The 10,209-nt window shown below is 56.6% G+C and overlaps 2 protein-coding genes across 3 annotated transcripts in view; both read right to left on the bottom strand.

Moving 5' to 3' along the window:
• Positions 1-46: 46 nt before the first annotated feature.
• Positions 47-2,156, bottom strand: PPIB (peptidylprolyl isomerase B). Its single transcript, XM_075765024.1, has 5 exons — positions 1,905-2,156; positions 1,497-1,610; positions 1,263-1,356; positions 622-806; positions 47-449 (listed from the first exon to the last, which is right to left on the bottom strand). Exons 1-5 carry the CDS (start codon positions 2,058-2,060, stop codon positions 327-329), a joined length of 672 nt encoding a protein of 223 aa, XP_075621139.1. The 5' UTR covers positions 2,061-2,156; the 3' UTR covers positions 47-326.
• Positions 2,157-4,397: 2,241 nt separating this feature from the next.
• Positions 4,398-10,209, bottom strand: part of CSNK1G1 (casein kinase 1 gamma 1) — a 106,637-nt gene continuing 100,825 nt past the window's right edge. For both annotated transcript variants that reach the window (XM_075765022.1, XM_075765023.1), the window contains exon 14: positions 4,398-7,325. In XM_075765022.1, coding sequence (XP_075621137.1) covers positions 7,271-7,325 — 55 coding nt within the window. In that variant the 3' untranslated portion in view covers positions 4,398-7,270. The remainder of the gene's footprint in view (positions 7,326-10,209) is intronic.

Below are 10,209 nucleotides of genomic sequence, written 5' to 3'. Positions count from 1 at the left end.
ATGCAAAGCGATCGGCACCCCTGTGAGAGCAGAAAAGAGGCCACCCTTTAAAAAACACATTGGTCACATTTATTGGTGCATGTGCTTCTTACAAAAGTGATGGGAAGAGAAGCCAGCGCCCCGTCCTGCCCGCTGGAAGGCAGCAGGGTGAAGGGGGAGGCCAGGCAGCGGGGCACAGCGGCTCTGCTGCTGCTGCTCACCCACCCCGGGACGACACGGAAACGCGGGGATGGGGAGCAGCGCAGCCCCAGGAATGCAGCCCTTGGCGGCCGGGTTCCCCGCGGAGCGCAGGGCCCCGTGCCGTGTCACGGAGCCAGGAAGGTGGATTACTCTTTGGCGATGGCGAATGGCTTCTCCACCTCGATGGTGCCGCAGTCGGCGATGGTGACGTCCTTCAGAGGTTTGTCCCGGCTGTCTGTCTTAGTGTTCTCCACCTTCCTCACCACGTCCTGGGGAAAAGCAAAGAGGTGAGAGCGGGGCAACGCTGGGCACGGGCAGAACCAGCTCAGCGCAGTCCCCATCCCAGAAGGGGCCTCCCAGCCCATTCTCCACAGTGCTCAGCCCCGGTCCCGCTCTCTCCCTGGGAATCGGTCACCCCCTCAGCACCCATCACCCCCTTACCATGCCCTCCAGCACTTTGCCAAACACCACGTGCTTGCCGTCCAGCCACGGCGTCTTCACTGTGGTGATGAAGAACTGGGAACCGTTGGTGTCCTTGCCGGCGTTGGCCATGCTCACCCAGCCAGGGCCGTAGTGCTTCAGCTTGAAGTTCTCGTCGGGGAAGCGGTCCCCATAGATACTTTTTCCTAAGTGAGGTGGAAAAAAAAAAGGCCTGATAAGCGCTTAAAAGCTCAAATGCTGATACCATCAACTTTACCAATGTTTGCTAAGTGCTGGTGGAAGGTTTGGACTCTGCTGCTACCGGATTAAATGTGTCCTGGCAGCCAGGGTGCCCAGCAGAGGCACCAGCTGCTGCAGAGGAAAGTCTTCTTGGTGAGGAGCTCCAGGTCCTCCCGGGGCAGAGGGCACAGTTACATGGGTAACGTCCAGGTACCAGCCAGCCAAACCTCACTGCGCCCATCCTTCCTCCAGCACCAAGCTCTGCTTCGAGGCCCAGGTCTCTGAGCTGTGTGCCCACACGTTCCCACTGTGGCACCACGCTCCAGCTCCACGCTGGTGCCTGGGGTAGCCAGGCGGTGGGTTGGGAGCGTGGCCACTTCAAGACAGCTGGTGGATCCTCGGGCTGGTGTGGGCCAAATTACCTCCAGTGCCATCTCCACGGGTGAAGTCCCCTCCCTGGATCATGAAGTCTTTGATCACACGGTGGAACTTGCTGCCCTTGAAGCCAAATCCTTTCTGGGGGTGAGGAGGGAGAAAACGGAGTGAGGCAAAGGGATGGATTAGAGCTCCCTCTGTCCAGCTCTGCCCTGGGGTGCCAAGCAGGAGCGTCCCAGGGCACCGGGCGAGGCCCAGCCAGGCAGCCGCTGGCCCCTCACCTCTCCGGTGGCCAACGCCACAAAGTTCTCCACCGTCTTAGGCACCGTCTTGCCAAAGAGTCCAATGACGACACGGCCCACATCCTCCTCACCGATCCGCAGGTCGAAAAACACCTTGGGGGAGGCAGAGATAGGTTGGGGGGGGGCATCAGCAGAGTCAACACCCCCCCCCCCCCCAAGTCTGACTCACCTCCCCAGCCGGGCCTTCCTCACCCCGGGCCTCCCTCACCTCAGCCGGGCCTTCCTCACCCGAGCCGGGCCTTCCTCACCCCAGGCCCTCCCTCACCTCAGCCGGGCCTTCCTCACCCGAGCCGGGCCTTCCTCACCTCAGCTCCCCCCTCCCCTCAGGCCTCCCCCGCCCCAGCCGGGCCCGCACAACCCTTCCCCGCCGGGCTCTTCCCCTCCGACCTTGGCGGTGACCTTGGGTCCCTTCTTGCGCTCATCGGCCCGCGAAGCGGCGGGCAGCAGAAGCAGGAGGGCAGCGCCCAGCGCCGCCGCCGCCACCAGCACCTTCATCCTCCGCCGCTCGCAGCCCGGCCACAGCGCCCGCCGCACCGCCTGCATCCGGCCCCGCCCGCCGTACCCCCCCGCCCCCGCCGTGCAGTGGTACGCGCCGCGCTCCCCGCCCGCCCGTTCCAGCCACCCGGACGCGACCAACGGCCGCGGGGAGGGGGGGGGGGGGGGGGGACGAGACGGGACGACCGCGACGGGACACGGCACCTTCCGGCCGGGCGGGGGCGGTGCCGGCGCGAAACGCCGGGCGGCTGCCACGTTGCCCCCAGCTCGGCAGCCGCGGCGCGGCCAATCAGAAGCTTGGAAGCGAGCTGATTGGCAGCCGCGGGGGAGGAGGAGGTGGCGGGGCGGGGCCGGGCCGGCCAATGGGCGCGGTCGGCGGTCTGTGAGGGGCGGGCACGCGCTCTGGCCGTTGGGGCGCTGAGGGGGCGCGTGCCAGCGGCGGGAGGAAGCGCTGAGGCAGCGGCTGAGGTTCGTGTCCTCGACAGTAAAACCGGCGACAACCGCGTCCCTCCCCCGCCAGGCACTGAGGAGGGGGCGTTAAACGGACACCATAAATGACAGCTCGGCTCCCCCAGGACCTTTCGCTGCTCCGGGTCCGGCAGCGGGAAGGCGCGGCTTCCCCTTGCTACAGCCTCCCCCTGAGAAGATGGAGCCTTGTCCTGTACCCCTGTGAGGGTGCAGCGTGGAGAGGGGCTGCTGGTACTCTGTTCTTCCCTGGGCAAGACTGAAGAGTGTGCAAGGCTGTGTGATAAAGCTAAAGAAGGGAGTGAGAGAGAATGGTGTTCATCAGAGAGGCCCAAATTTTCTCTTAAACACCAGATCTGGCCTGGCTGGAAGCACACAGAAGTGTGTGCAGTATTGCAGGTGCTGCTGTTTAGCTTAGCAGAGTCGTTCACAAATACTGGAGTTAGTCAAATACGTGGGAATTACATTTTTTTGGAAATGTCTATTCAAATAGATCTGGATCGGTGTTAGGTGCCTAGCATACAAACTTTTAAAGGAACTGCCTGGTGGAGATGCACGTTTCCAGGGGCCAGGGAATGAAAGGTTGAGGTTTGTCTTCTTAGAGCACGAGTGTCCCAAGATTGATTTTTGGGAACAGGAAATGAAAGTTCATGCTAAAAATACTACATTTAAGGCTGGGAAACGGAAGGAGAAAAAACATCCCAGCCCAGATCCCAGCGTGAAGCAGTTTCTTAAGGGTGGGAGTCTCACTGCAGCTGCTCTCCCTGTCTTGATACAACGAAAGCTGCTTTTAAAAGATGCTACATTTGGCAAATAGGTGGCATCTCCTTTAATGCTTTTTTCTCTACTGAGAATAAATAAGCAGCAGCTATTTGCACACTGGAAAGCTTTATGATCCTGGCAGCTGACTCCACAGAAGCACCACAGTGCTACTCCTTTCTACGTAAGAGCCAGGTAAGCGGACAGGGGCAGAGGAAGGCGGCACTTGAGGGCCTGGGTCATTGCCACCTTCCTCCGCAGGCACGGCTGCCAGCACGGTGTGTGCACAGGAATTCAGCTGGGGCCCTCGGTGTGCCCTGGCCAGCAGACAGGCGTATGCAGTGCCCTTCCATTTGGGGAAGGCACGCTTGATGCCTACAGCAGCGGCTGTAGATGCTATTCCAGAGACACGGGGACCACATGGTAGCACGTTTTGGAGTAGTTCACATCTTTGTGATTCAAGTAATCAATGGTTTGGCCATTCTGCTACCCACGATGTTTGTGGTGGGAATGTGCAGGCACAGGGAGAAGAGAAATCACTGCCACCGTGCCTTGGCCAAGCTCTGTGGGGCCAAACCATCCATGGCTGGAAAAGCATGGGGTCTTGAGAAGGTCCCGTAAGATACCACACCGTGCATCGTTCCCTTCAAGGAGGGCTCGGAGCTTCTCACAGGAGAGGAGGGCTACCAAGAGTGACCAACAAAAGCAAAGGAAAAGAAAATACAAGCGATGTTGTCAGGAAGAGGTAATAAATACACCTATTCATGGAGAACAATGCAGCAGTGCAATGTTTTATTGAAAAAAAAATAATAATCATCTCACTTGATACCTCAGAAGACTGCATCGCAACGTTGGCGGGCCACACTGTGGGAGAGCTACATCGGGGAGGCCGGCACAGCGTCAGGTGCCCCCCCCACCGCGCGGCCCGAGCGCCCTCTCCTCGCGCCCCTGGGGTCTCCCGGCTGCTAACGACTTCCGACGAGGAGAGTCTGCCCAGGTCGGCTTAATGCCCTGCTTCCTACCACAGCATGGTTGGCTCAGTCTGGCTTGTGTCTCCTAGTCACCTCCGAGCTCCCTGGGGACAGTGGTTTCCTCAAACACAGAACTTGCTGTTAACCTGCTTGCTGTTAACCTGCTTTATTTTCCTTTTTTTTTTTTAAAAAAAAAAAAGCCACCCCACATCTTTGCCCCTTTGAAGAGTCCAACGTACGATTATAGTGCAAGAGGGCTTGGTACAAGTGAGCATTACCAGCATGCCGTGGGGGGACAGTCCTCCCCTACAAACACATCATCGTAGGATTAAAAGAACATCGTATCTCCAGAGAGAAGCGGTAGTGGGTCACCGTGAAATACCTTTCAAACCAACCCACTTAAAAACAAGGTCAGGAAAGTTTCTAAACAATCAAATACATTCACTTTAAAAAACAAAACAAAACAAAAAAAAAAACAAAAAAAACAAAAAAAAATTTAAGAACAAAAACTGTTGAGATGGCCCCTTTTCCCCCCCGCCCTCCCTCACCCTGCAAACACTTACATATGCTGCAACTACAAGCTGCTCCTTGACCGGAGGCAGCGAGGAATGACCAAACACGGCAGGAGATGCAGAAGGAATCGAGTTCTGGTGACAGGCACTTAGTGGGGCTTGGGAGGGCAGCAACAGAAGTGTCTCAGGGCCCGGCTCCATCTGCAGTGGGCAGGACCGCTCCCCGGGGAGCGCCCGTGCCCCTTTGCCCCCCTCCCAAGACGCCAAACCATGGTTTCCTACAGCAGAGAGGGGAATGCCTGTGCCAGAGGCACTGGGCTTCTGGGAGCCACTGGCAGCGGAGGAGTTCGGAAAGAGAAGAGTGGAACGTGGCCACGGTCCCTGTCCTCCCTCTGGCAGGAGGGGACGAGAGGGTGAAGCGCCCCGGCATGTGAGCGGTCCCCTTCCTGCCCCGGAAGGAAAGCACTTTGCAGAATGAGAAGAGGGGGTGCACGTATCTCCTGGTGGGCGCGTGAGCAAAGAGCTCTGTGCCTCCAAGCCGCGCTCGTCGGGATAAGGCATGGAGAGAACGCAGCGGAGGATGGCGAAGAGATGCCCTACGGGGATCCCAGCAAGGAAGCGAGGCTTTTCTGCCCTGACACCACACCAGCATCTGCCTGCTTTAGGGACGCACGAAGAGCAAGCCCAGAAGCTCCCTGCCCAAGATGATCTCCTGCCCTCTAAGCCTGCTCCTGCCCAGCCAGGGAAACCGAACCTCCCGGAAGCGCCACTCCACAAACTCCAAGCTATGCAGATCATCATTAAAAAAAAAAAAAAAGATAATGAGATCTAGTCTCTCCCTGTCCTCCCTTCATGCTCTCCAGGATTTCGGGGGTGAGCCAGGCCCAAGTTTATGACAACCAAACTCCCTCAAGTGAACAGTCCCAGCCTGGTCAGGTGTCACACGTGGAAAGACAAAGTACAAGGAACCTATTCACAACCTCCCCAAAAGCTGCTCGAGTTCTCCCACAGGCGTGCCACGTCTATGGTAACCCCTGGGCAGCCTCGGCATCCTCCGAGTTTGAAAATGCTGCAGCAGGATGCAAGATTTTTTTTTGTTTGTTTTCTACACATGTGCAAAGCGCCCCAAGCCCTTTGCTAGCTATTGGTTTGGCTCAAAAGCGGTGCATGAGAACCGTGGCTTCTCCTGTGGGGTGGGATGGCATCCCACGTGCCCCAGACCCACGCTCGCAGAGAGGACGCGAAGGCTATTCCAGTCAAACCTATCTGACCATCTGGAGATGAAATCAGTGTTAAGGCAGTGAAGTATCCTCTCCCTGCCAGGGAAGCTTTGCTCCTGCTAACGTTTTCTCACAGAAGGTACGTGTTCACAACCACCCTACCGGAGGGATTTGAGAAGGCTGCCCGGTTGCCCACACCGAGAAACGCCTATGCTTTGGGAAATGGCTGTCTCCCAGTTACCTTAATCCAGATCTGCCTCTTAAGCCAGCACAAAATCCTCCAGCCCAGCAAAGCTGATGCCGCTCCTTCCTGCCAATGCTGGGCTACAGCCTTACGTCTCCCGGCCGGTTGGGTCAGGCACGGTGTAGGAAACCATGGTAGGGACATTCACCGGCAGCTAGAAAGGGTGATTGAAAATTCAAGTATGCTTTCCTCAGCGCATGGCCCAAGGTGGGTGTCGGGAACCCTAGACTGGCACGAGGGTCGTGTGGATGTCGTCGACATCCCCACTCGAGGGCATTCTTTGCACCCCACCGTCTTCCCAGCTGAATGTATGTCTGCGCTGGCACCACGTGGCCACGCAGAGATCCACAGATACAATGTGCATCTGTAAATGCTAAAAATAATAAAAAGTGCAACGACGTCAGCTTCTTTAAAACAATCCACATTGCTCTGTTACCGTCAGAGGAAGGAGGTGTCAAGGGAGCCGGAAAAAAAAAAATCTAACTGGAACAGTAGATTGCAAATTTCTCACAGCTTGCACATTACAGTGTAACTGTTCCCAAGGAGCCGAAAAGGGAACCTGTCTCTTACTGCTGCAGCAGTCAGGCCCTTCTCCCGCACAACTCTCCTGCCCGCACCACGTCCTCCTGCCCTCTCGACAGCCAATCGAGCCTACGGTATTTCTTCACTTAATTAAGGAGGGCGGAGGACGGAGGAGCAGAGAGCGCAAGGGAGGGAGGGGAGGAAAGTGAGCAGGAACTAAGCACAGTCCTCAGGTTTGCGTGAACGATGCCTTCGCCGTAAACAACGGGAAGGAGGGTCAGCCAGCCAGCCCCCCTCCCAGGGTGACCAAGACCTGAGCCAGCCACAGTCCTGGTCCCGAGAGGAGCTTCAGGCTTGGAGTGAACGAGGGAGACCATTCAGCAGATCCACCCCAGAGTGGTTTGTTTTGGAACGTTTTCTTCTCTTTTTGGTTTAAAATGTCACTTTTTTTTTTTTCCTCTCTTCCTCCTATGCCTCCTCCTCCCCCCTAAAGAGAAGCCCCTTCCAGTGAGACAGGGCAGGAGCTGCAGGCGTGGTGGTTCCTGCAAGGCCCAGGAGGCACCGGTCACTTATGACGCTGAGCCGTCTTCTTCCGTTTCCTCTTAAAGAAGCAGCAGCACCTGGAGCACAAAGGACAAGGCAAGTTAGCCCCACACCCGGCACCCTGGGAAGGTCCCCCGCCACCCCGGGCTTCCCTCCGCTCAGCCACATGCAACAGCACCTCCGCGCGCCCGGCCCGTGGCCCAGACAGACCTGCCGTCCCGCAGGATAGTCGGCAGGGCCGGCAGATTCTGGTGGACGGTTGACACCACCAGCCTGGACTGGTAGACCGGCAAAGGCAAGTTAGCCACACGCTGGGCAGGGGGATCCCACCTCCCAAAAGGCTGTGGGCGACAGCAGGGCGCAGCTCCTGAGCGACGGGAGCCAGGCTGTCTCCCTCCTGAGGCTCGACTGGGGCAGGAACACAAGGAGCCATCTGGGAAAGCAGTAAAACAAGGATCCAGATGCTCCGCTCCCTCTGTCCGAACCCCAGAGTAAGCGGACTGGGACAAGTGAGCCCTGGCTGCTCTTCCCAGCTACAAGACACACGGTTTTCACCACCGTTCGCTAAAAAGACAAGTTCCAAAGAGACCTCGGCTCAGGGACCAGGTTTCTTTACTGAACCTTTCACGATAACCAGAGCACCTTGGATAAATCATTCAGTGCCGGTATGCAGAACCCCTGCTTCTTCCCCCATCCGATGCGAGGGAGGTGCATAGCGCCCAGGGATTAGGGGAAGCAAGAAGGATGGATAGTGGAGGCTGAGGTGGGGAGAAAAACGCCCATCGCAGCTGAACCGTGAAGAGTGGCGGTTTCACTTGTGGGATACACTGAAAGCAGTCACCCAGGTTTTCTAGTCCTGCTGGCTCCCTACAGCATTACTTGGCATTTAAGGCGTATCTACCTTTCTATCCTCAGCCCACTATCAGGAATCCTCTGCACAGAAGAGAGGTGTTCTGTGCGAGTTCTGCTCCTTCTCCTCCTCATGTCCTTCTCCTTCTGCCATTACAGCCATCTCCAGAGAAGCCTGGGTGACGCTGAAAAAGTACTTTTTCAGGCTGGTGGAAGGGATGCCTGGCTAAGCAGCAAGAGCAGATGTGAGTATGCAAAGACCATTTCCTCCTACAAGCATGTTTTACCAACAGCCAGACCAAAAAGTGTTCAAAAACATCCTAACAACATCTCCAAATTATTTTCCGTTAGGTCCTTCGTGGCTCTAAAATGTCGGCATTACCACTTCTGTCCTCTCAGAGCTGGAGGAACTGATTAGTTCTCACTCGCACCCCAGAAGGTGCTTGCCCCCAGATGCACAAGCCTTACTACGGGGTGCAAAAGCGATGGGTGACTGTCCCCGCCCTGTGAGCCAAACCTACCAGCACAGATCATCTGCTGGGAACACCAAAACCCCGTACAACATGGAGAGCTCCAACAGCCACAGCAAGAGGAGGGCCACCTCCCACCACACGTTCCTCTGGCCTGCATGGACTAATGGCCAGGGGAAGTTTAATGCCCACGATTTGTCCTAAACAGGCCCAGTTTGGAGGTGAGACGAGAGAAAACGCAAAGCACTTTTCCTTGCAGGAATACGGGCTTAGAGCAACCTGTGACGACTCCATCACTACACGCCTAGCCTGACATTTGCAGCGTGCAGTCTGAAGCTTTGTCATCACCCAACCCAGGCTCCTGTACGTGGCTGGCACTTTTAACGCCCCCCAGCCCAGGGCTGGTCTTGCATTTTATTGTCCCAGGCCATCTGCCGCCTTCTCCTGCTCTAACCTGTCGCAGTATTTCTCTCCCACAGCAGCCACCTTCCTTCGTGACTTGGGCAATGGTGAGTAAGGGGGAGAACGTTACGGGGAGAGAGGATGGAAAATGCACGAGTTATGATTTCGCATGCAGTGGGTAAGGGAAGAAGAGGGCTGAGCAGCGCTCGTTTCCTTGGGCACCGAACAAAGGGAGCTGACTGACTTCTGGCTGTTTTTTCCTTGTGACTGTCTTTTTAGGCTGTTACTCAGAGGTCCAGGGAAGGGTTCAGGAAAGGAAGTCCTGACAGTTCAGACAGGCAGAGGCAAAACACCAAAATAAAAGAATAAGGCAGGCTGACAATTACAAAACGTGATCTCTCTGCATGCAGACAATGCCCAAGAGAACAGCCCCAGACTACGACATACAGAGAAGCCAGAGATGCCAGAGGTATTGGAGGCAATGCCTATGGAGAGCAGGGCAGAGGCGGTCAGTCTCCCATCCAACAAGGACATTCCTCGCTGCACACAGGCCTTGTCACCTCGCCCCACAGCGATTCCCACCCATCAGCCCTCCGTGGGACCTACAAACTCCTCACCCACGTCTCCGCTTGGTCTTCTGCTTACTGGGTACGTGGATTCCCCGAGGGGCAAGGGAGGGAGGGAACACCTCCACGGGACACCTTGAGACTGGGACTACAGTTGCAGCTTCTAAACCCTGATAAAACCACACATATGCCTGAGCTGGGCTTGGACCAGTGCTAATCCCAACCCCTCCACACCTTCTCTCCTGGAGGAGCCAGGTCACCCGCATGCTTGGCTGGCAGCTGCAGGGTTTTTGGAAAGGAGCCATCTCCCACCCACCCTCTCCAAGCAGGGGCTCTTTCACTAACGAGGACTCCGCGGTCATGTCTTTCCATCTTCTCTAACGATACAGGCCCTGACCTGTGCTTCTTCAGAGGAAACTCTCTGAGGAAGCGACTGGCCCCCTCCCCTCGATACCCAGCGCAGGGTTTTCCCCTTGTCTGCGTGAGGAATTCCTGCGAGATGCTCGGCCAGCCTGGTCCCGACTCTGCCCAACTCCATTAGACATCATCTGCCCAAGGACGTAAGAGTTTGGGGGAGATGGTAAGCCAAATAGAAAAGGATTAAAATCTATCTTTTGTGTATATCAGTTCAGAGATCAGCCAAATTGCTCAGCCTAATGCGGCTGCTCAGACAT

Source organism: Balearica regulorum, chromosome 12 (assembly GCF_011004875.1).
Source record: "Balearica regulorum gibbericeps isolate bBalReg1 chromosome 12, bBalReg1.pri, whole genome shotgun sequence".
NCBI lineage: Eukaryota > Metazoa > Chordata > Aves > Gruiformes > Gruidae > Balearica > Balearica regulorum.
Note: the sequence above shows the minus strand (reverse complement) of the source record. Positions and strands in the feature narration are given on the sequence as shown.

Excerpts from the sequence above, each read along its gene's own strand:
- PPIB (XM_075765024.1), bottom strand. The coding sequence starts at position 2,060 with ATGCAGGCGGTGCGGCGGGCGCTGTGGCCGGGCTGCGAGCGGCGGAGG. Across the intron at positions 807-1,262 it reads CCGTGGAGATGGCACTGGAG|GAAAAAGTATCTATGGGGAC; the intron begins GTAATTTGGCCC and ends CACCTCACTTAG. Across the intron at positions 450-621 it reads GCAAAGTGCTGGAGGGCATG|GACGTGGTGAGGAAGGTGGA; the intron begins GTAAGGGGGTGA and ends GCTTTTCCCCAG.